The sequence below is a fragment of the Stenella coeruleoalba genome, assembly GCF_951394435.1.
Source record: "Stenella coeruleoalba genome assembly, chromosome: 2".
NCBI classification, from domain to species: domain Eukaryota; kingdom Metazoa; phylum Chordata; class Mammalia; order Artiodactyla; family Delphinidae; genus Stenella; species Stenella coeruleoalba.
In genome coordinates this window covers 179,536,255-179,561,815 of record NC_137147.1, presented here as the reverse complement: position 1 = coordinate 179,561,815, position 25,561 = coordinate 179,536,255, and the positions used below count along the sequence as shown (strand labels likewise).

The following is a 25,561-nucleotide window of genomic DNA, read 5'->3' as shown; positions in this document are numbered from 1 at the left end:
ATAAGTGTGTCTTTATCATGTGTCGCTCTCCTGTGCATTCCCTTGATGGCTAGTGAAGTTGAACATTTTTCATGTGTTTGTTTGCCATCTGGATATCCCCTTCAGCGAAGTGTCTGTTCGTGTCTTTTGTGCATTTATATAAACAGGGTTTTAGTTGTAAGTTTTGAGTGATCCTTTTAGTTGTAGCAAATATTTTCTCCCAGCCTATAGCTTTTCATTCTCTTATCCTAGCCTTTCACAGAGCAAAACTCTTAGATCCATTGAGGTCCTCTAACAGTTTTTCCTTTTATGGATCATGCTTTGGTGTCATGTCCAAGAACTCTTTGCTTACCCCAAGATTACTGGAATTTTCTCCTTTGTGTCCTTCACTTTTATATCAGCTCTATGATCCATTTTCAGTTAATTTTTTATAAGAGACAAGGTTGAGGTGAGGTTCATTTTTTTGGATATGGTTGTCCATTTGTTCTGATATTGTTTGTTGAAAAGACTGTCCTTTCTCTGTTGAATTGCATTTGCACTTGTGTCAAAACTTAATGTCCATATTGTGAGGATCTGTCTCTGGACTCTGTTCTGGTGGTCTGTGGGTCTGTCCCTTTGCCAGTACCACATCATGTGACTACTATGACTTTATCCTAAGTCTTAAAATTAGGCAATGACATTCCTCCACCTTTAATTTTCTTTTTAAAAATTGTTTTGACTATTATAGTTTCTTTGCCTTTCCATGTGAATTTTAGCATAATCTTATATATATAAAAAAATCCTGCTGATATTTTTATTTAAATTGTGTTAAATCTGTAGATCAATTTTGAGAGAACTAACATCTGTAATATGTTGAGGAGCCCCTATCTTTATTTTTTCCAGCTTTATTGAGATGTATTTGCTATGTAACATTGTTTAAGATGTACAATATGACTTGATATATGTTTTTATTATGGAATGATTGCCATAATAAGGTTAGTTAACACATCCATTACCTCACATAGTTACAACTGTGTGTATGGCGGGAACATTTAAGATCTATTCTCTTATTAGTACTTTCGAACTGTAATACAGTATTGTTAACTATATTCATCATGCCATTCATTAGGTTCCCAGAACTTACTCATAACTGGGAGTTTGTACCCTTTGACCACCATCTCCCATTTTCCCCAGCCCTGGGCAGCTGCCAATCTGCATTCTGTTCTGTGAGTTATGTTTTTAAGATTCTGCCTATAAATGAGATCACGCAGTATTTGTCTCCCTTTGACTTATTTCACTCAGCATAATGCCCTCAAGTTTCATCCATGTTGCTGCATAGGGCAGGATTTGCTTCTTTTTTGCTGCTGAATACTATTTCATTGTGTGTGTGTATGTGTATACATACCACATGTTCTTTATTCATCTCTTGATGTACACTTTGTTTGCATGTCTTGGCTATTGTAAATAATGCTTCAGTGAACATGGGAGTACAGATATTTCTTGAGACAGTAATTTCTTTTCCTTCAGATGTATACCTAGAAGTAGGATTCCTGGATCACGTGGTAGTTCTATTTTTAATTTTCTTGAGGAACCTCCATACTGTTTTTCATAGTGGCTGCACCAGTTTACATGCCCAGCAGTACACAAGGGTTCCCTTTTCTCCACACCCTCTCCAGCATTTATTATTTGTAGACTTTCAAATGATGGCCATTCCGACCCGTGTGAGGTGGTACCTCACTGTAGTTTTGATTTGCATTTCCCTGATGGTAAGTGATACTGAACACCTTTTCATGTACCTCTTGGCCATCTGTAGATCTGCTTTGAAAAAAATTTCTATTCAGGTCCTTTGCCCATTTTTAAATCATTATTTATTTTTTTACTGTCAAGTGGTATAAGTTCCTCGTATATTTTGAATATTAGCCCCTTTTCAGATGTACGGTTTGCAGATATTTTCTCCCACCCCATAGGTTGCCTTTTCACTTTGTTGATCATTTATTTTGCTATGCAGAAGCTTTTTTAGTTTGATGTATTTCTTCCTACTTGTTTATTTTTTATTTTGTTGCTTGTGCTTTGGTGTCATATCTAGAAAATCACTGCCAAGACCAGTGTCAAGGAGTTTCTTCCCTATGTTTTCTTCCAGGATTTTTATGGTTTCATGTCTCACATTGAAGTCTTTAATCCATTTCTAGTTAGTTTTTGAGAGTGATACAAGATAGGAGTCCAGTTTCACTTTTACATGTGACTGTCCAGTTTTCCCAACACCATTTATTGAAGAGACCATCTCTTGCCCATTGAGTATTCTTGGCTCCCTTGTCAAATATTAGTTGACTGTATACATGTGGGTTTATTTCTGGGCCTTTGATTCTTTTCCATTAGTCTGTGTTTTTAATGCCAGTACCATACTGTTTTTATTACTATAGCTTTGTAATATGGTTTGAAATCAGGAAATGTGAGGCCTCTAGCTTTGTTCTTATTTCTCAAGATTGTTTTGGCTATTCACGGTCTTTTGTGATTCTGTATAAATTTTAGGATTTTTTTTTTCTATTTCTGTAAAAAATGCCACTGGGATTTTGATAGGGATTGCATTGAATCTACAGATACCTCTGGGTAGTATGGACATTTTAACAATATTAATTCTTCTAGTTCATGAACAGAAGACATCTTTCCACTTATTTGTGTCTTCTTCAATTTCTTTCATCAGTGTTTTACAGTTTTTAGTGTACAGATCTTTTACCTCCTTGGTTAAATTTATTCCTAAGTATTTTATTGGTTTTGACACTGTTGTAAACAGATTGTTTTCTTTATTTCTCTTTCAGGCAGTTCACTGTTAGTATATAAAAATGCAACTGATTTTTTGTATGTTGATTTTTTTTCTTGTCCTGCACAGGTATTGTTTGATTTCTTGCGTCAGTGTTTTGTAGTTTCAAAATGCAGGTCATTACATGTTTTGAGAGACTTAAAACAGGTCATTAACATGTTTTGAGAGACTTAAAACCTATGTCTTTCATTTTTGAAGGGAGAAACTATTGTGAATGTTTTGTTTTTAATTAAGTTTCCATTTGTTCATTGCTATTATATAGCAAGCAATATGATTCATTTTTGTGTGTTGCCCTTGTATCCTGCAGACTTGCTAGTTCTAGAAATTTTTTGTAGATTCCTTGAGATTTCTATGTAGACAGTCTTCTCTTCAAATTGGGACAGTTTTTCTTCCTTTCTAATCTGTATAACTTTTATTTCTTTCTATTAAAAGATGTCAGGAGTGGTGAGAATGGACATTTTTCCTTTCCCCAATCTTAGAGGGGGAAGTATTTGATCTTTTACTTTTAAATCTAATGTTAACTGTAGCTTTGTTGTAGATGCTCTTTATCAAACTGAGTAAGTTTTCATTTCTAGTTTGCTGAGAGTTTTCATCATGAAGAGATGTGAAATTTTTTCAAATGCTTTTTCTGCATCAGTTGAGATGATCATGCAGTTTTGCTTCTTTAGCCTGTTAACACAGTAGAATGCATTACTGGACTTCCCAGTATTGAACCGGCCTTAGATTGATTCCCTGGAAAGCCCCTCTTAGTCATTGTGTTTTCATATATTGCTTAATATGACTTGGTAATTTTTTGTTGAAGATTTTTGTGCCAATGTACATGAGAGATATTGGTCTATAGGTGGGTTTTTTTTTTTTTTTTGCAATGTTGTTACATGATTTTGATATCAGGGTAATGTGGACCTCATAAAATTAGTAGGAAAGTCTTCCTTTCTCTTCTATTTTCTTGAAAATATTATTTAAATTTAGTGTAATTCATTAACTGTCTGGAAAAATTTAAAGTAAAACCATCTGGACCTAGAATTTTATATTGTTTGGGGGGAAGGTTTTAAACTCCAAATTCAATTTTTAAAACAGTTATAGGAATATTCAAGTTAACCATCTCATCTTGGATGACTTGTAGTAGTTTCTAGTTTTTGAGGAAATGATCCATTTCAAAGTTTTCAAGTTCATGTGTGTTAGAGATGTTAACCTTACAGGACTGCTTTAAGGAAAATAGCTCACAATTACATAGCACTTACTATGTGCCTGGTACAGTACTAAGCATATACTATATTGATTTAATCTTCACAACTACCCTAAGAGGTACGGTTACTATCCTCCAAATTTATATTTTGTAAACTGATTATGTACTGCCTCACAGATTTCATAATGGACATACAAAATTTTTCATCTTAGGTGTAAATAATTACAAAAACAATCTAATTTCTAGCACATTAAAAATGACATTTTAACATCATTCTTATATGTGAAATCCATAGCAATTTAATACCTTCATTTAATACTTTCATTCATTTTTTTAAAATATGAATAAGCTCTTCTTTAAGAGCCAGAAATGTATATCTTAATGTTTACTCCTTGGACTCTTTAAGAGCCAGAAATGTATATCTTAATGTTTACTCCTTGGACTCATAGTGGTCCCTTATAACCCTTTTAATATCTTCTGGCTTTTCAGTGATATCCCCTTTTCATTCCTGGTGGCTTCCCTCTTTTTTTGTCAGTCTTACTTAAGGTTTGTCAATTTTATTGATCTTTTCAAAGAACGTTTTATTGTTTTCTTCTGTTATTCTTTTTTGAATTTTATTGATTTCTGATCTTAATACTTCTTCCTTTCTGTTTGCCCTGGGTTTATTTTTCTCCTCTTTTCCCATTTCTAACATGGAAGCATAGAATTTTGATTTGAGTCCTTATTTTATAACATAAGCATTTAATAATGTAAATTACCCTTTAAATAGTGTTTTAGGTACATTCCACAAATTTTGATACATTGTTTTTCATTTGACCCATGGGTTCTTTAGAAGTGTGTTAATTTCCCAAGTGTTTAGAGATTTTCTCCTCTTTCTTCTACTGATATCTAGTTTATATTCATTATGGTAAGAACATACTTTGTATTATATATATTTTTTAATTTGTTAAGTTTTGTTGTATGATCCTGGATGTGATCTGTCTTCATGAATGTTCTATGTGCATTTGAAAAAGATTAGGTTGAATGTTTTATAAACGTCAATTGGATCTGGTAGTTGTTAATGTTACCTAGTTCTTTATATCCTTGCTGACTTTATCTGTCTGCTTGTTCTGTCAATTAATGTGAGAGGACTATTGAAGTCTCCAGTTATAATCATGGATTTGCCTCTGCTTTCTGTTCTCTCATTCACCTATTTTGAAGCTCTGTTGCTAGATTCATACAAATTTAAGACTGTTATGTCTTCTTGGTGAATTGACCTCATCATTATAATGTTTCTCTATATCTCTGGTAATTTTCTTAGCTCCAAAGCCTACTTTGATATTAAAATACTCCCCCTAGCTTTCTTTTCATTAGTGTTTGTATGGTATATCTTTTTCCATCCTTTTACTTTTAACATACCTGTATCACTACATTTGAAATAACTTATTTGTAGAGAAATACAGATGGAGCTTGCTTTTAAAAATCTGTTCTGACAATCTCTGTCCCTTAATTGGCTTGCTTAGACCACTTATATTTAATGTAGCTTTTGGTGTTTGGGTTTAGGTTTATGATTGTATATTATTTGTTCACCGTTTTTTCATTCTTCTGTTTCTTCTTTTCCCGTCTTTTTTGGACCATTTGAATATGTTTTAGTATTACATTTTCACTTATGTATTTCATTTTTGACTATCTCTTTGTATAGATTTTTTTTTAGTTGTTGCTCTGTTTTTTAAAATTTTTTTATTGGAGTATAGTTGCTTTACAATGTTGTGTTAGTTTATGCTGTACAGCAAAGTGAATCACCTATATGTATACATATGTCCCCTCTTTTTTGGATTTCCTTCTCATTTAGGTCACCACAGAGCATTGAGTAGAGGTCCCTGTGCTATACAGTAGGTTCTCATGAGTTATCTATTTTATACATAGTACCAGTAGTGTATATATGTCAATCCCAATCTCCCACTTCATCCCAAACCCGCCCCCCCCTTTCCCCCTTGGTATCCATACATTTGTTCTCTACGTCTGTGTCTCTATTTCTGCTTTATAAATAAGACCATCTATACCAATTTGTTCAGATTCCATATATGAGTTAATATACGATATTTGTTTTTCTCTTTCTGACTTACTTTGCTCTATAGATTTGAATGTTGCATGCTTTTCACAGTCTACTTAGAATCAGTATTTTACCAAGTGAAATATAGAAACCTTGCACCCACTGGGTCCCTTTACCCTCCTTCCTTCATGTTGTAGTTGTCACATGTAGTTGTCATTTCTCATGTTCTCCTTCATTCCTGACATTTCAAGTTTCCCTCTAATAGCATTTCCCCTTCTTTATGAAGATCTCCTTCTAGCAGTTCTTTTAGATGAGGTCTCCTGTCAGCGAACTCTGCTAGGTTTCTTTTTTCTAAGAATCTCTTTATTTTACCTCCAGTTCTGAAGTATATTTTCACTGGATGTGGAATTTAGGGTTGAGAGGCTTTTCTTTCTTTTAGCGCTTTAAAAATGTTCCACTTCCTTATGGAATCCTTAATTTCTAATGATAAATATGCTGTCTTTTGAATCATTCTTCCCTTTATAGTCATGCTACATTTTCTCTCTTTTCAAGATTTTTTTAATTTTCATTTTCAGAGTTTGACTCATGATCTGGGCCTGGATTTGGGGGGCTTTACCCTATTTGAGATTCAGTTAAACTCTTGAATCTATTAATTTGTGTCTTTTGTTAAATTTGGGATGTTTTTAGACATTATTTTTTCAAATATTTTTTTCTGTGTCATTCTCTTTCTGGGACTTACGTGACATGAAAGATACTTTTTTATTATCCTACACATCTCAAGATTATTTTTTAATCATTTACTCTCTGTTTTTCAGATTAGATAATTTTTTTTCATTGCTCTATCATCATGTTCACTGATCTTTCCTCTTTCATCTCCATTTTGCTATTGAGCCTATCGAGTGATTTTTTTTTTTTTTTACATTTTTGTCACTGTAATTTTAGTTCTAAATTTCCTTTTGATTCTTTTTTATATCTTCTATTTGCTGATGAGAGTTTGCTGAGACTTTCTATCTTTCCACTCTTTTCAGGGGTGTTCACCCTTACTTCTTGGAACACCTTTCCAGTAGCTGGCTTACAGTCTTTGTCCTATAATTTCAACATCTATGTCATCTCAGTGTTGCCATTTTTGATCACCTTTTCCCACAGGCACTGCGATTTTCCCGGTTCTTTGTACGCTGGGTGATTTTGGATTGTATTCTGGACATTCTGAGTATTGTCTTATGAGACCCTTGTTGTTATTTAAATCCTGTGGAGAATTTTTGTATTTTTGGTTTAGCAGGCAATTCAGTGTATCAGGCTGTAAGTTCCAGGCACCTTTCTGTGGGTTGTGGTTCCAACATCAGTTCAGTTTTCAAGCCTTTGCAGTGCTTTTCAGGTCTGTGCCATGCAGTGGCCAGCCTGGGACATGAGTAGTGATCTTATCCCACACTTCAGTTCTCAGAGTCTGTGGTCAGATCCACATGTGAGAAGCTTGGGATGCACCCTGGAGCTCACAGACAGCTTTGTGCAGTCTCTCTCCCATGCCCCTCCCTCTCCACCGTCTCCTCAGTATTTCCAGTTCCTTGGGACTCCCCTGTTCAGTCTTCTGACAAAAACCTGGGACTTTGTTGCCGTACCTGATGTGTACTTCCTGCAACTGTGACTGCGAGAAGACAGGGAGGAGGAACTCAGTGGACATTTGTGCACCGTCTTCAGGCTCTGGTCCTCTGACTGGAGAAGAAGGTCCCTTTCCCTTGGAGTTTTAGGTACCCTTAGGCCCCTTCTGTCCCCATGGCCTCTGCCACCACCGTGGAATGACCTGGGGGCTGGGACACAAGACAAAAGAGGGAAACATGCGTATTTCTCCTTCTCTGAGCCCCTTCCTGCTCCCTGAGCCTAAAGCAGACGACTTTCTTAGCATGCTCTTCGTGCCTCAGTGCTGACGTCCAGCTTCTGGGCCTCCCTGGACCCAGGCCGGGGTGGGAGGGGTCACTTCCAGCTCAGTGGCCCAGTCTTCCTCCCTGCCTGCCTTCCTGCTGTGGTTCACTTCCAGAGGCTTCACACTGCCCCTGCCTGCATCCCCCCAGGTGCTCTAGCTGCATCCAGTGGGACACACAGGTGGTTTATCTCCATCTTAACCAAAGCTGACCCCAGGTGTATATTTTTTTTTACCATTATCTAAGTTAACAGGTATTCATGGAGGTTGTGAATTATATTTACTGTGACATTGATGGGCAGTTATACCAAAAGTATATTAATACATATGTAGAACCTAAAGGATATTAGAAGGGAAGATGGCACTGTCTGGAAAGGTTCTGAAAAAGTACATAATGAAACAAATGTTTCACCCCTAAATAAAGTTTGAATACTATACTAATACTAATACTATACTATACTATACTATCGGCGTTTGCTTTTTGGATAGTATTCCTGTAATAGGAACAGCGGGGTGGGGATAGCAGAGAGCAGGGTCAGGGAAGACTTACAAAATGAGAGACATGTGAACTGATCTTTAAAGAATCAGATTAGTAGAAGTTACTCAGATGAATGGGTAACAGCATTCTCGCAGAGAAAACAGCTTGAGAAGAAGCAGGTATACATGTGCATGGCATATGTGGATGTGTGTCATCAAGGAAGAGACAAAAGCAGGAAAGGAAAATCTGATTCATTTAGCCACTTACTGTGCCTTATTAGCCTTTGCTACAAAGTGTTCCCACAGAAACATGTGAAATGGTTAGAAACACCCTGGTATGAATTTCAGAAATGCAAGGTTTAGGATTTAGAACATGTGTTAAATCAGTCCTGTACTTTGCACTATTCTATCTTGCCATTGATAGTAAGCTTCTGGATTTTTAATTAAAATCAATTGCATTTGTCATTCTTACTTTTACTTGCTAGGAATTTCATCCTTTGGCAGAATGAACAAGTGCTGTCTATTTTGATCTAAATGTGTGCTATCTGCCTTTGACTTTTTTAAAACTAAGCTTTCAATTTTGAAATAATTATAGATTCACAAATAATTCAGTTTTAGATCTACAAATGATACAGAGAGCCCTTGTACCTTTTACCCAGTTTCCCCCAGTGGTAACATCTTGTAAAACTGTAGTGCAGTATCATAACCAGGATATTAACGCTGACATAGGTGAGATACAGAGCATTCCATCACCACAGGGCTCCCTACTTGGCTTCAGACAACCTACCCTCTCCTCCCCTCCACCCCACCCTTAACCCCTGGTAACCACTAAGCTGTTCTCCATTTTTGTAATTTTGTCATTGCAGTAATGTTATGTAAGTGGAATCATACAGTATGTAACGTTTTGGATTGGCTTTTTTCACCCTCCGTAATTTCTTGGAGATCCACTGAAGTTGTATGTATCAGTAGTTTGTTCCTTTTTGTTGCTGAGTCGTAGTTTATGACTTATTGCAGCTATATTTTACCCTTTTTAAAAAACTGAAGTCTTGTTACTGAGGAGTTTTTCCTTTATGTATCTGCTTTGGAATTTAGACTAAAAGCCAAAGCCGCAGCAGCATTCTAGTTTTCCTTCCTGAGTTGCATTTAGGTGGGTCAGTCGTAATGTGTTGACATTATTAAGTCTTACAGGAGAGAAAGTCTTATGTACAAGTAGATTCAACTACTTTACCCCTCATATATTTCTTAAAACTAGAAGTAAGATCAGAACACATGAGGGAGAACGCTGCTTGAGAAATATTTAGAACAGCCCCTGTTCCAAGACACCCTCGTGCTGATCCCTGGACAGAGCAGTGGGCGGTGGGGGGGCTGTCCCAGGTAGCAGTCTGCAGCAAGAGGAGTGTGCCCACCTTACAGCCCAGCATCAGCACCGTTTCTGTTTTCATTAGTTGACATGGTTTTAGTTATTGAACCAAAATTCCAGCCCCAGTAATGAGGGAAAGAATGGACACTCCCGGGTTTCGAACGTGGTGAGTGTGGGACCAGATTCTGACATATGCCGCATACTCATCTAAGCAGCCTAGATTTTATTCCAGCAGAAGGAGTGAAGAAGTGAATAATTTAATTGAATCGCACACAGTGTTTAAATTAGCTATAATAATAACTGTAAGTAGTAAAATTAATAAGGTCCAAAATACCACTTTAAACTTTAATATCAGTGTTATCTTCCACCTTAGCAAGTCGTAACTCTGCCTGCTTTGATCTTCATTTGAGGAGAAATAGAGAATGCGCATATGCAATAATAAGTACCTGTATTACTATCGTATAATTGCCCACTTGGCACACTGTTTATTTTAGTTTAAGTAGATGCTTTGGAGGAAGAGGAAAAAAAGACATTAGAGATTTTCAGACACTTACCAAATTCTAGTGTTTATCCTACAGTATTGTTAACACTTGACCAGGGATTTTTAAATTGTCATTTTGCTGATGGCAAATACAAAATGAGAATTCTTCGGCAGAAGTTAGTCTCATCATTATCCACTTTAGACAGTGGTTTTTATGCTGATCTAGAGAGGTCTGTGCATATTTTAACTGTTTTTCACATAATGATCATCTTTAAGTAGTAACATAACAGTTAACGAGTATAGATAATCCGCTGAATAAATCCACGCGACAATCCAGGACACTTAAGGAAATACATGCTCTAATGTGAGCACGTTTTACTTGATTCGTGCTCTATTTCTCAATTCAATTATCAAACTTAGGGGAAATGTAAATCAAGATTTTTGACTGACATATTCAATGGGATTGATTGGAGTGAAGATAAACTACACAATGTTTTAATATGACTGTAAGTCTTCTGATCATAATTATGATATATACTCTGAAAGCAGTTTTTAACTTATCTTTTGTATGTGCACAGGTTCTTAATAAACTATTTAATGAATAAAATGTACCTAAATATATAAAGCCAACTTTCTGCTTGCCTAAATAATGTGCATATTTACGCTGATCTTACGAGTTCATTACAAACATATATAGGTGGCAGAGACAGATAAACACCTAAAATGCTTATTAGTACCTACACTGTTATCATTTATTACTACTTGTCAGTAGTTAGAATAATAAATACAGTGAAAGAAAAAGTATCGTCCACAGGTGTTTGCTCTGGGCACACTGCAGTTCGGTCCAGCCTGCCTTCTGCTTGTCCAGGACTCCGTCTCGTGAGGGGGCCAAGGTGGGGTAGCAGGTAGGCTTTAAAGCCGTTCAGACCTGCAGGCAAGTCCCGCCTCCACCACCCAGCAACGTGTGTCCTTAGGCAGGTGGTCTAACCTCTTAAAGCCTCATGTTTTGGTGGGGTTTTTTAAATTTATAAGAAGGTAGTTATGAAGATTAAAGGAAATGAGTTGATAAGGCATCTAGTACAGTGCCCAGTACGTAGCAATCTGTGCTTCGGGAAGGAGATGCAAAAGGGAATCCTACTGCCTGTAGGTAGGTCTCCTCTCCTAAAAAATATGCTTAGAATTCTAAGACATGTATGCGTTCAGAATTACATATACATCTTCACTTATTTTGCTTCACTAAAATATCTGAGTTTTGTAAAACTATCTGCCTAATTTCTTTAAAAAGCTTTTCCTTACTAGGAGATATTACTATACTTATAAAAGGGAAAAAATCCAAACTAAATATAATCTGAAAGTTTCCTTTTCAGATTTCTAGAAGTTAAAATGTTGGTGAGAGGTGGATCTATTTTAATGCTTTGTTCTTTGATTTTAGCAGGAAAGGAAGGACAAGAAATCCTGGGGCCTGAAGCTCGGGCAGATGAAGTGGGAGGTACAGGTAACTCTTGCCTTTTTCACGCACACTGTCGTCCTTGAACAAGGCCTTTTGTGTCACTGGTTTGTGCATCTGTGAGTCCTGAATCTGTTTCCTGCTCTTCATCTTGCCCCCTTTAAATGTTTAAGTACCTAGGCGTGTGGGACACTGTATGGAAAGTTAGCGCTCTATATTCTTCAAATACAGCGTAAGCTTACAGATTCATGTAATACAGGTTTCCATCCATCAGGATGACAAGTGTAATCTACAGATAATCCCCCAAATAAGTATCTGAATGATAATTTAAACTTCTGTCAAATTTTCTTACCATAGTTATAGAAACACAGACCTAAGTATTTTGAGTTTCATCATTAGTTACCAGGATCTACACTGAATTGCCCACAAGACAAAAGAGAGAAAAATAAGCAGATATAATCGCTTATCCAGAAACCAGACTGAGAATCATGGACACTGATGAGTGAACATGTCACAGCAAACAAGAGAATAAACATTTTTCTTGTAATTACTGTGATTGAAAAAGGCCAAAATGACGTTGAATTATAGTAAACAGGAAAATTGCTTCTAGGTGACTAAAAGTACATAGTCTCTGAGACTTAAGGCTATTCCTCTGTAATGGATTCAAATCAGATTTAAGAAGCAAAAGAATAAGTGCAAATCTTAAATCCAGATCTCACATATGATAAGAGTAGGCACTTAATTATTGTGTCTCATAAGTCAGTCTTAGAATGTAAACTTCAAAAATAAATTCCAGATTATTAAAACATTTCCTCAAAATTCTGTACTTAAAAGTAGTATAACTGTATTCTGTATATACGACCATAAATTAGATATTTCTATCATATAGTTTTAATTAAATTTTGGTTTTTTCCTTTGGTTTAACGTGTATAGTTTTTTTTTCTTTGCAGTACATTTTAGGAGTATTCCACAGAGCCTTATAAATTACCTTGTGTTGTGTAAGATGAGTGTGTTTTACAGTAATGTGTCAAAAATAGATTTTCATCCATAATATAAGCGTCAGCCCTCCCATACTTGTCAGTTCTGTAAAACAAAGAGCAAGTCATTGTACTGTTCCTGAAGGTGCATCCAAATTAACTAAATACTAATGGAGTATGTGATCATTTATGGTGCCTGCAGCCAAGGGTTTTGCATTCTGCCTTTAACATGGTTATGTTGAACCTGCATGAATAACGTGTTCAGGTATGCTTGTTATCAGATGTTTGCCAGGCTAACTTACACATTATATAAAATATTTAAACGAGGTATTTGTTGTTAGTAAAATAGTGTTAATGAACACAAAAGAATGCTGTTCATTACTCTTTTATTTAATGTTAAAATGTGATGACTTACATTACCAGAGTAATATAAGTTATTCTGTAAAAGATCGTTTGCCCTTTTAGGCAAAATGCCAGCAAAAAAGACATTTACAGTTCCAAGTTTACAGTATTTTACCTCACAATTTGCTCTTCACTACGAAAATGAATGAATTCTTTCAGTTTGAAGTACTGAGCAATACGTAATTTCCCTCCCCCCGCCAAAACAGTCACATCTGGAAGATACAGTCACTGTGTATCAGCCAGAGCTGCCACTGAAACACAGGACCCTCTGCCACAAGACGATGAGTCCTGTGCATTATTTCCTTGGAACATGGGGAGTTAGGAGTAGACAGACATTTAGTGAAACCCCGACAAGTGCAGTTTTCAGCAAAGAAGGATGGAAATTAGACGTTTGAGACTATTGAGCAGTTAAACTTTAAAATTATGTTTCGCCTTCACTTTTGTTACTTCCTTGACTTCTAGGGAATAATGTGCTGACAGAGTCAACAAAAACCTGGCACAAAGGTCACCATCATTAGTTTAGAACTTTGTCAGCTTCTTTCTGTAGCTGACTTCCTTCTGCAATTCACGAAGTGAAGAGAACTATGGTCTCAGCTTAGTATTCAGAGAGTGAAAAATCACCCAAAACAGGCTTTGTTCTTCTAAGCGTCACTTTTCTGTTTATATAGCTGATACTTGTGCAGAGTTTTAAAATTGGAGGATAAAGATAGGACACTTTATTCTGATGGGAGTGAAATACTGATGGCCACGTTAAAAATGTTATTTAGTCTTTACACTAAACATTTGTCTCTCTCTCCTTGCTTTCTCTAATCTGCGATGATAACCCTGTAATTCTGCACTTCGTCAAATGATTATAGTTCTATACTTTGACAATTAGCTCTGAGTTTTGTCACACCTGAAAGAAAACCAAATTATCATTATGTGTTTCTCTGTGTTTGCTCATCTCTTTAATGTTTAAACACGTAAGGTTATCAGTCTTAGGACGAGGAATTTTGCTTTATAATTGACCTTTTCACAACATGCACTTCCCAACACTTTAAATTTTATGGGTGAAACTGTGGAATGTCTGGTCTTAGCTTGAAATTGGCTTGGTAAATGCAGGTTCGTGGAGACAGTGTACTTTAGTTGGAAAGACGCCAGAATTTGAAAGCAGACTCCTAATACTGAATCATCTGCTCCAATTTAATGTTCACCTTACCAGGACTGCTGTGAGGAAAATAGATGACAATTACACAGCACTTACTGTGTGCCTGGTACAGTACTAAGCACATACTGTAGTAATTCATTTAATTCTCACAACTACCCCAAGAGGTGCTGTTATTATTCTCCAGATGTTATATTATACAAATGGATCGTGTATTCCTCCCCAAGTTTCTGATGGACATATAAAGTTCTTCATTTTAAGTGTAAGTACAGCTGACCCTTGAACAACATGGGTTTGAACAGTGCAGGTCCACTTACGTGCAGATTTTTCCCGATAGTAAACACGGCAGTGCTGCAGTCTGGCCTCGGCTGAGTCGAGGATGCAGACCCACGTACGCAGAGGCCGACGCTAAGTTACACATGGACCTTGGACTGCATGGAGGGTCGGCACCAGTAACCTGCCCCGAGTTGTTCAAGGGTCAGCTGTACTTACAGCCTAATCTCTGGCATATTAAAAATGACATTTCTAACATCACTCTTATATTTGAAATCCAAAGAAGTGTAATACCATTCATTTTTAAAATATGAATAAGCTCTTCTTTAAGAGTCAGAAATGTTATATCATAATGTTTACCCCTTGAACTCATATTTCCATTCTATGTAGCCCATAGAATTTGATGCTAACATAGTGTATATTTCCTGTTCGAAGATATTTTTGATCAACTCTCATTTCCTTGCAAGAAAAACATGTACAGAAATTGAAATCTAAGTTTCTCTTAAGTTCCCAGGAACCATACGGCTCTTAAGATTAAAAAAACGTTATGGATTGATTTATCCTATGATTATTAGTCCTACATAGTTGATCACAGCATACATGACAAATTGTAATAAATATGGTTGACCCTTGAACAACATGGGGACTGGGTCGCCGACCCTCTGCCCAGTCAGAATCCACACATAACTGAGAGTCAGTGCTCCCGTGTACGCAGCCCCTCCGTACACAGGACCCCTCCCTGTCCGCGGTTCCATACCCGTGGCCACAACCAACCATGGATGGTGTAGAACTATAGTATTTACTGTATTGAAAAAACCCAGTGTAAGTGGACCTGTGCAGTTCACACCTGTGTTGTTCAGGGGTCAACTACTGATTAAAGAAAAATGTTACTGGAAATGAGATTAAAGGAGCTGAAGTATTCTTCAATTAGCCCATATAGCGGTAGTTCAATGTTGCTTATTCTAGAAGAAAAAGTGTTCAGCATTGATTGTTTCCTTTTTTTCTTTAGCACTGAGATAACCTTATTCTCATAAATAAAAAGGTGAAATACATTTTTGTTATAAATGATTTATTCGATTCTTTACATATTCAGATTTGCAAAGAATTATGGTTATCTATTAATAAAAATATTTTGATGCCTTGTCAACTGACAGTTCTATTAAATGCTCCTTCAGTTTTGTTGAAAGCAAACATGGAAAGCCACTTAATTTCCTAAAGGATTTGTTTCCCAGTCACCAGAATCATTGACTCCCTCCTTTCCTGGGATATATGCCAAAAGGCTTTACCAATACTTACTTATCAAAGGACTAATGATATCTGTTTTGGCTTTTCTTACTTTTTTCCCCTCACTTTGAGGCACCTTGTTTAATATATTCAGAAATGGTTGGAGATATTGAAATCTTGCTAATTTTAGTACCTTCTGTCAGTACATTTTTAAATAAAAATCCTTTTAACATGTGAATTAACTATATTTTGATCAATACCTTAGAGCTATAGACTTAGTTCATTCAATTTCTGGAAAATCTGTACCTAATAACCTTACTAGTAAAACCAGTTATCACTGTTAGACCAATCAGCCAAATCAGACTTTCTCTCAGAAGAAAAAGGGCGTCTTCATTTTTCTAATTAAAATAAATGCATCGATACACATTTTGAGGGTTAAGATTATTTAGATCTAATCTAATCGTTATGCTTTATAAAAATCTTGGTCTCCAAATGGGTACCTTTACAACCAGTGTGTAGATAAACTTATAACTTATTGAAGATGAAAGGTTTGTGTATAAAATACAGATTATATAATTCTGAAAAACATATACTATTTAAAACCTCATCATACCATCATCTAGCATATATATAGTTACTAGGCTATAGAAAATATAAACATTTCAAAAGTGGAGACTATGTAACTGAGATAAATATTTTTAATATAATCTGATAAAAATATTTTTAAGTAACCTGTCAAATCTATATTTCTGTATAGGAAATCACATAAAATATAAATTTCATTCATGAGTTTAATCTAGTTTAACTTGAAACTTTGAAGTTACATTGAAAAGGCCTAATAACACAGACTTGCACTGCTTTAGTTATTCAGAAGTGCTTTATTGTTCTAGCTAATGACAGATCCTGGGAAGGGTTTTCGAGAATACTCTTTGCTTTGCTCTCACCAGCCTCCTGAATAGCAGTGAATGTTTTAATAACAGGGAATGAAACAGGTGAGATCATTAAAGGAAAATTACTCTCACTCCCTCTGGATATATTATATAGCTGAGTTCAGAGCTTTGTAACTAGGGCCAAAATAATCCCCATTTCAATTGCCACACTTTATCCCTGATAGAAATCCATGTAAACAGGAAAGGCTGGACGCCTAGGGCGCTCTTATGTTGCCCTGACTGATCAACAAAGAAGGTCTTCCCCAATCGGTATTTTGAATCGTTTTCCTTCGGCAACCTGGAGGCTTTTTACACTCCGAGGCAATGCACTGTATTAACGTAAGGGATGGAGGGGGAGGGATCTGCCTCTTTGAAGTTAGAGCAAAGGACTGTGAAAAGCAGGGGTAGAAAGAAGAACCTTCAGGATTCTAGGAAGGACCGTGCATGGAAGCTGAGGATCTGGAAGTAGATTCCATTTAAACCAACAGTACTGGCTTCCCTTTAAAAGAGCCTCCCCTCCCCCCCTCCCCCCCCACCGCACACACCACCGGATCCAGTAACCCTGGTTTGGTGGCTCAGAGGCGTCAACTAAAAACTACAGTTCTCAGTACAGTTACCATTGAACAGCACAGGCCTTAGAGGCACCTGACCCTCCCCGCGGTGGAAAATCTGTGTGTAATTTACAGCCAGCCCTTGCAACACGAGGTTCCTCTGTGTCCACAGCTCCACATCCACGGATCCAACCAACCACAGTCATGTAGCACCACAGTATTTACTATTGAAATAATCCGAGTATAAGTAGACCCACTCAGCTCAAACCCATGTTGTTCAGGGGTCAGCTGTGTACAGCAGATACGAAATAATTGATAGCTCTTGGCTGCATTGAAGAGGAGGAAAAAATGACGAGTCATCATGATTACTATGTCATCGGCTCTAAGTCTGTTAATAGCAGCCACCCTGAGGAGTTGGGCTACTGCTCCTTTGCAAGACTGCTTTGGTAACTGTCGAACAAAAGGATGCCCTTACATTACCATTTTAATTTTTCTTCATTAACTTTTTTGGCTGTGCTGCGTCTTTGTTGCTGCACACGGGCTTTCTCTAGTTGAGGCGAGCGGGGGCTGCTCTTCGTTGTGGTGTGTGGGCTTCTCACTGCAGTGGCTTCTCTTGTTGTGGAGCGTGGGCTCCAGGTGCGCGGGCTCAGTAGTTGTGGCTTGCGGGCTCTAGAGCGCGGGCTCAGTAGTTGTGGCTTGCGGGCTCTAGAGCGCAGGCTCTGTAGTTGTGGCGCACGGGCTTAGTTGCTCCGCGGCATGTGGGATCTTCCCGGACCAGGGCTCGAACCCGTGTCCCCTGCATTGGCAGGCGGGTTCTTAACCCCTGCACCACAAGGGAAGTCCCACCATTTTAAGCACCAGTTCAGTCTGCTACTTTATAAATTTAGAACTGAGTTCAGTCTGAAGTGTGTGAAGAGGTCAGCCATGAGACACCCGGGGGCCACCCTGACCCAGGACAGTTAGCAGCAGTGTGGAGCAGACCCTCCTCCGGGAGGAAAAGGACGGGAACCCCAGGATACCAGTCCCGCTCTGCAAACACAGCAACGCTCTGGGCTGCCTTCTCCAAGTGAAGACGTGCTGTTAATGCTCGGAACCTTCTGACTCAGGGAAAATGCCTCTCCTTCACCCCACAATTAACATTTACTGAGGAAGAAACACAGAAAGAATAGCCCTGCCTGTATCTGAATACCAGGGTAGATAGGAAGCAATTTTATCAATTTGATACTCTTTGACTCTTATTAGAAGTCTTTCCAACTGTAGGGAACTATTAAAGCTATTTTCTGAGAAATCACATAACTGAACTGAACTTCAGAGCAGTTTGTTATTCAGAGAATGGTTCAGATTTCAAGCACAACTCCAACTAAATATGAACAGTAGGTTGCTAGGAAGGACTGAGGTTTGAGAACTACATTTTTCTCTTTTCCTGTTTTCCTTGCTTTATCATTGATTCAGAAACTAAGGATTCAGCCAGCCTTCTCTGTGTCTTGTTCAACAGTAAAATGGAATAGAAGTACAACCCTAAAGCTTTCAAGGGATATCGTGACAATGTCAAGACTTTTATAACATCTTAAACTTATGAAAACGGACTTCTTAATAGATTAGAACAGAACGAGTAAATTTTTAATGTTCTGTAAATATTTCCTGCAAATTCAAGAACAGTCATTTATTCTCCCAAGATAAACAATTTCTTATTTAGGAAAACTATGTAACAACTTGGTGGTGAAGTTGGTTTTTACAGAGTATGCGTTTCTTCTAGTAAAAGATGATGAATGCGACTCAGATGCAGAAAATGAACAAAACCATGATCCTAACGTTGAAGAGTTCCTGCAGCAACAAGACACTGCAGTCATCTACCCCGAGGCGCCCGAGGAGGACCAGAGGCAGGGCACGCCGGAGGCCAGCGGGCACGATGAAAACGGTAACAAGCATCACGGCCGCTTTGTTCTCATCTCCAGAGGATTACTGCTTCCATTACTCTATGTGGGAACCCACTCTACTAGAGGGAACATTTTTGAAAACCAAAATTTATTGCAGGTGGCTGTAGAGAGTGATCTCTTTAATGAGTGGAACACTGTCCATGGTAACAGTATAGCATTGTGTCAGTGGCCCCTCGTGTATATAGTGTGATGCCACCACGTGTGCAATGCTTAGGGCAGTGCCTGGACATTGATTTCCATTCACTTACATGGTAGCAAGTAGTAGAAATGGGAACTAGGATGACCCTTAGTGCCCTTTGATTATTCTCCACTGTTCTGGCAAGAAAAGCATGGCTGTCTGGTTCAAAACATATTTGGAGACAGATGGTTTTCCTGTATCTGCTTTGGTCCTCTGTGATACGAACAGCCAGTATATAGTTGTAAAATACAATAATAATGCGTTCATACTCTCCTGAAAAGGAATATGCTGTCATTCTGCCTTCCATGCACTAGAAACAGATGAAAATACTCCTGTAAGAAATTTTACGCAGTATCTGTACCAAGAACTAGGAAGATGCTTGGAATGTTTGAGGATATTTGAAGTATTAAGATCCTAAATCTGGTTTGGTTTTTCCAGGGTTCCCAGTTTAATGGATAGATTTAGCTTAATAGCCCAATAATCAACTTTTTAAAAGACTTTTTAGAGCAGTTTTATATTTAGAACAAAATTGTACAGAGATGCAGAGATTTCCCATATTCCCCCTGCCCCCCCCCCATTATCAACATCACTCACCAGAGCGGTACTTTTTTGTTTAACCAAGGATGAACCTACATTGACACGTCATAATCACTCAAAGACCTTAATTTGCATTAGGGTTCACTCTTGGTGTTGTACGTTCTGTGGGTTTGGACAAATGTACAATGACAAGTATCCATCATTATACTATCACACAGAGTACGTTCACTGCCCGAAAAGTCCTCTGTGCTCTGCCTATTCATCCTGCCCTCCTCCTTGCCCTGGCAACCACTGATGTTTTTATGCCTCCATAGTTTTGCCTTATCCAGGATGTCTTACAGTTGGAGTCATATAGTATATAGTCATATAGCCTTTTCAAATTGGCTTCTTTCACGTAGTTATGCATTTAACTTTCCTCTGTGTCTTTTCATGGATTGATAACTCATTTCTTCTAAACGTTGAATGATATTCCATAGTCTGGACGTACTGCATTTTATTTATCCATTCACCTACTGAAGGACACCTTCTTGGTTGCTTCCAAGTTTTGGCAATGATGAATGAAGCTGCTGTAAACATTCGTGCACAGATTTTGGTCTGGAAATAAGTTTTCAGCTCCTTTGGGTAAATACCAAGGTGCACAATTGCTGGATTATATGATAAGAGTATGCTTAGTTCTAGAGGAAACGGCCAAACTATCATCCCGAGTGGCTGCACCACTTTCCATTCCACCAGCAATGATGAGAGTTCCTGTTGCTCCACATCATGGCCAATATTTCTCGTTCTCAGTGTTCCCGATTTTGGCCATTCTAATAGTGTGTAGTGGTGTCTTGCTGTTTTAGTTTGTATTTCCCTAATGAAATATTATGTGCAGCATCTTTTCACACTTATTTGTCATCTGTATATCTTCTTTGATGAGGTGACAAAGTCCTTGGCCCATTTTTTTAATTTTTTAACTTTATATTGGAGTTAGTTGATTTACAATGTTGTGTTAGCTTCAGGTGTACAGCAAAGTTATATAGTTATACATATACATATCTATTCTTTTTCAGATTCTTTTCCCATATAGGTCATTGCAGAGTATTGAGTAGAGTCCGCTGTGCCGTGCAGTAGATCCTTGTTGGTTGTCTGTTTTATATATAGTAGTGTGCACATGTGAATCCCAATCTCATTTATCCCACCCCCGCCTTTCCCTTTTGGTAACCGTAAGTTTGTTTTCAAAGTCTGTGAGTCTGTTTCTCTTTTGTAAATAAGTTCATTTGTACTATTTTTTAGATTCCACATATAAATTATATCCTTTGATATTTATCTTTCTCTGTCTAACTTACTTAGTATGATAATCTCTAGATCCATCCATGTTGCCGCAAATGGCATTATTGCATTCTTTTTTATGGCTGAGTAATATTCCATTGTGTATATATACCTATATATATACACCACATCATCTTTATCCATTCCTCTGTCGATGGACACTTAGGATGCTTCCATGTCCTGGCTCTTGTAAATAGTGCTGCAGTGAACACTGGGGTGCATGTACCTTTTTGAAGTATGATTTCCTCTGGATATATGCCCAGGAGATGGATCGCTGAATCATATGGTAGCTCTATTTTTAGTTTTTTAAGGAACCTCCATAGTGGCTGTATCAGTTTACATTCCCACCAACAGTGCAAGAGGGTTCCCTTTTCTCCACATCCTCTCCAGCATTTATTGTTTGTAGATTTTTTGATGATGGCCATTCTGAACGGTGATACCTCAGTGTAGTTTTGATTCTCATTTCTCTAATAATTAGTGATGTGGAGCATCTTTTCATTTGCTTTTTGGCCATCTGTATATCTTCTTTGAAAGATAAAATAGATAAACATACATTTGTATATTGGAGAAATATACATTTCTCTAAATGTAAACATATATTTGGAGAAATGTATATTTAGATCTACTGCCCATTTTTTTGATTGGGTTGTTTGTTTTTTCGATATTGAGCTGCATGAGCTGTTTGTATGTTTTGGAGATGAAACCCTTGTCGTTCACTTCATTTGCAAATACTTTCTCCCATTCTGTGGGTTGTCTTCATTTTCTTTATGGTTTCCTTTGCTGTGCAAAAGCTTTTAAGTTTAATTAGGTCCCATTTGTTTATTTTTGTTTTTATTTTCGTTACTCTAGGAGGTGGATCCAAAAAGGTATTACTGCAATTTATGTCAAACAATGTTCTGCCTATGTTTTCCTCTAAGAGATTTATAGTATCCAGACTTACATTTAGGTCTTTAATGAATTCCGAGTTTATTTTTGTGTATGCTATTAGAGAATGTTCTAATTTCATGCTTCTACACGTAGCTCTCCACTTTTCCCAGCACCATTTATTAAAGAGACTGTCTTTTCTCCATTGTATATTCTTGCCTCCTTTGTCATAGATTGACCATAGGGGTGTGGGTTTATTTCTGGGCTTTCTATCCTGTTCCATTTATCTGTATTTCTGTCTTTGTGCCAGTACCATACTGTTTTGATGACTGTAGCTTTATAGTATCAGTCAGCCTGCTTCCTCCAGCAGCTCTGTTTTTCTTTCCCAAGATTCCTTTGGCTATTCAGGGTCTTTTGTGTTTCCATACAGATTTTAAGGTTTTTGTTCTAGATCTGCAGAAAATGCCATTAGTTATTTGATCGGGATTGCATTGAATCTGTAGATTGCCTTGGGTATAGTAGAGTCATTTTGACAATATTGATTCTTCCAATCCAAGAATATGGTATGTCTTTCCATCTGTTTGTGTCATCTTCAGTTTCTTTCATCAGCATCTTACAGTTTTCTGCATACGGGTCTTTTGCCTCCTTAGGTAGGTTTATTCCTAGGTATTTTATTCTTTTTTCATGCACTGGTAAATGGTATTGTTTCTTTAATTTCTCTTTCTGATCTTTCGTTGTTAGTGTATAGGAATGCAACAGATTTCTCTGCATTAATTTTGTGTCCTGCAACTTTACTGAATCCATTGACGAGCTCCAGTAGTTTTCTGGTAGCATCTTTAGGATTTTTTATGTATAGTATCATGTCATCTGCAAACAGTGACAGTTTTACTTCTTCCTTTCCAACTTGGATTCCTGCTATTTTTTTTCTTCTCTGATTGCTATGGCTAAGACTTCCAAAACTAGGTTGAATAGAAGTGGTGAGAGTAGACATCCTTGTCTTGTTCCTGATCTTAGAAGAAATGCTTTCTGCTTTTCACCACTGAGTATAATGTTAGCTGTGGGTTGGTCATATATGGCCTTTATTATGTTGAGGTATATTCCCTCTATGCCCACTTTCTGGAGAGTTTTTATCTTAAATGGGTGTTGAAATTTTGCCAAAAGATTTTTCTATTGAGATGATCATATGGTTTTTTTCCTTCAATTTGTTAATGTGGTGTATCACACTGAATAATTGTGGGTACTGAAAAATCCTTGCATCCCTGGGATAAATCCCACTTGATCATGGTGCATGATCCTTTTAATGTATTGTTGGATTCTGTTTGCCAGTATTTTTTTTTTGTTGAGGATTTTTGCATCTATGTTCATCTATGAGATTGGCCTGTAATTTTCTTTTCTTGTGGTATCTTTGTCTGGTTTTGGTATCACGGTGATGTTGACCTCATAGAATGAATTTTGGAGGGTTCCTTCGTCTGCAATTTTTTGAAACAGTTTCAGAAGGATAGGTGTTAACTCTTCTCTAAATGTTTGATAGAATTCCCCTGTGAAGCTATCTGGTCCTGGACTTTTGTTTATTGGGAATTTTTTAATCACAGTTTCAGTTTCAGTGCTTGTGATTATTGTTCATATTTTCAATTTCTTCCTTGTTCATTTTTGGGAGATTGTACCTTTCTAAGAATTTGTCCATTTCTTCTAGGTTGTCCATTATATTGGCATATAGTTGCTTGTAGTAGTCTCTTAAGATCCTCTGTATTTCTGTGGTGTGTCCATTGTAACTTCTCCTTTTTCATTTCTAATTTTATTGATTTGAGCCCTCTCCCTTTTTTTCTCGATTAGTCTGTCTAAAGGTTTATCTATTTTGTTTATCTTTTCAAAGAGCCAGCTTTTAGTCTCATTGATCTTTTCTAATGTTTTCTTCGTCTCTATTTCATTTATTTCTGCTCTGATCGTTATGATTTCTTTCCTCCTGCTAACTTTGGGGTTTTTTTGTTCTTATTTCTCTAGTTGCTTTAGGTGTAAGGTTAGGTTGTTTATTGGGGATTTTTCTTGTTTCCTGAGATAAGACTGTATTGCTATGAACTTCCCTCTTTAGAACTGCTTTTGCTGCACCCCATAGGTGTTGGATCTATCTATAAGTAGATTCTTGGTTTGCGGTTACCATGAGGTTTTGATACAGCAGTCTATGTATGTATATACAAGATTGTTTTAAGTTGCTGGTCTCTTAATTTCAAATGCATTTCCAAATATCCTGCATTGTACTCTCCTCTTCTCATGATTGCTGGTTTTGATAGCATGTTTGTGAGTGGACGATTTCCTACCTTTACTGTATATTTGCCTTGACCAGTCAGCTTTCCCATTCATAATTTTCTTGTTTTCTCTCATGGGCTTTTCTTTTCTGCCTAGAACAGTTTCTTTAGCCTTTGTTGTAAAGCTGGTTTGGTGGTGCCGTATTCTGTTAGCTTTTGCTTGTCTGTAAAGCTTTTGATTTCTGCATCGACTCTGAACAAGAGCCTTGCTGAGTATTCTTGGTTGTAGGTTTTTCCCTTCCACCACTTAAATATATCCTGCCACTCCATTCTGGCCTGCAGAGTTTCTGCTGAAATACCAGCTGATAACCTTATGGGGATTCCCTTGTATGTTATTTGTTGCTTTTCCCTTGTTGCTTTTGATATTTTATCTTTATCTTTCATTTTTGTCAAGTTGATTAACATGTCTCTGCATATTCCTCCTTGGGTTTTTCCCTTATGGGACTCTCTGCACTTCCTGGACTTAGGTGACTGTTTCCTTTCCCATGTTAAGGAAGTTTTCAACTATTATCTCTTCAAATACTTTCTCAGGCCCTTTGTCTCTCTCTTCTCCTTCTAGGACCCCTATAATGCAAATGTTGGTGCGTTTAGTGTTGTCCCAGGGGTCTCTTAGGCTGTCATTTCTTTTCATTCTTTTTTCTTTATTCTGTTCTGCAGCAGTGATTTCCACCATTCTGTCTTCAGCTCACTTATCCATCCTTCTGCATCATTTATTCTGCTATTGACTCTTTCTGGCATATTTGTCATTTCATTTATTGTATTGTTCAACTCTGTTTGTTTTTTAAATCTTCTAGCTCTTTGTTAAACATTTCTTGTATCCTCTTGGTCTGTGCCTCCATTCTTTTTCTGAGATCTTGGATCATCTTTACTATCATTACTGTGAATTTGTTTTCAGGTAGATTGTCTGTCACTTCATGTAATTATTCTTTTGGGGTTTTATATTGTTCCTTCATCTGAAACATATTCCTCTGCCATCTCATTTTGTGTCACTTTGTGTGTTTGAGGTCCCACAGACCGCAGGATTGTAGTTCCTCTTGGTTCTGGTGTCTGCCCCCTGGTGAGTGAGGAATGGTCATGGGGCTTGTGCAGGCTTCCTGGTGGGAGGGACTGGTGCCTGCCCACTGGTGGGTGGAGCTGGGTCTTGTCCCTCTGGTGGCAGGGCCGTGTCAAGGAGTGTGTTTAGAGGTGGCTGTGGCTCAGGATGACTTTAGGCAGCCTGTCTGCTGATGGGTGGGGCTGTGTTCCCACCCTGCAGGTTGT

The 25,561-nt window shown here is 37.5% G+C and overlaps 1 protein-coding gene across 2 annotated transcripts in view; it reads left to right on the top strand.

The window, feature by feature from the left end:
• ZEB1 (zinc finger E-box binding homeobox 1) overlaps nucleotides 1-25,561 on the top strand; it is a 194,141-nt gene that overhangs the window by 136,788 nt on the left and 31,792 nt on the right. Inside the window, exons 3-4 of one of the 2 annotated variants that reach the window (XM_079912317.1) lie at nucleotides 11,663-11,722; nucleotides 18,931-19,092. In XM_079912317.1, coding sequence (XP_079768443.1) covers nucleotides 11,663-11,722; nucleotides 18,931-19,092 — 222 coding nt within the window. Of the gene's footprint in view, nucleotides 1-11,659; nucleotides 11,723-18,930; nucleotides 19,093-25,561 lie in introns of both variants that reach the window. The other variant, XM_079912316.1, reaches the window with a different exon arrangement.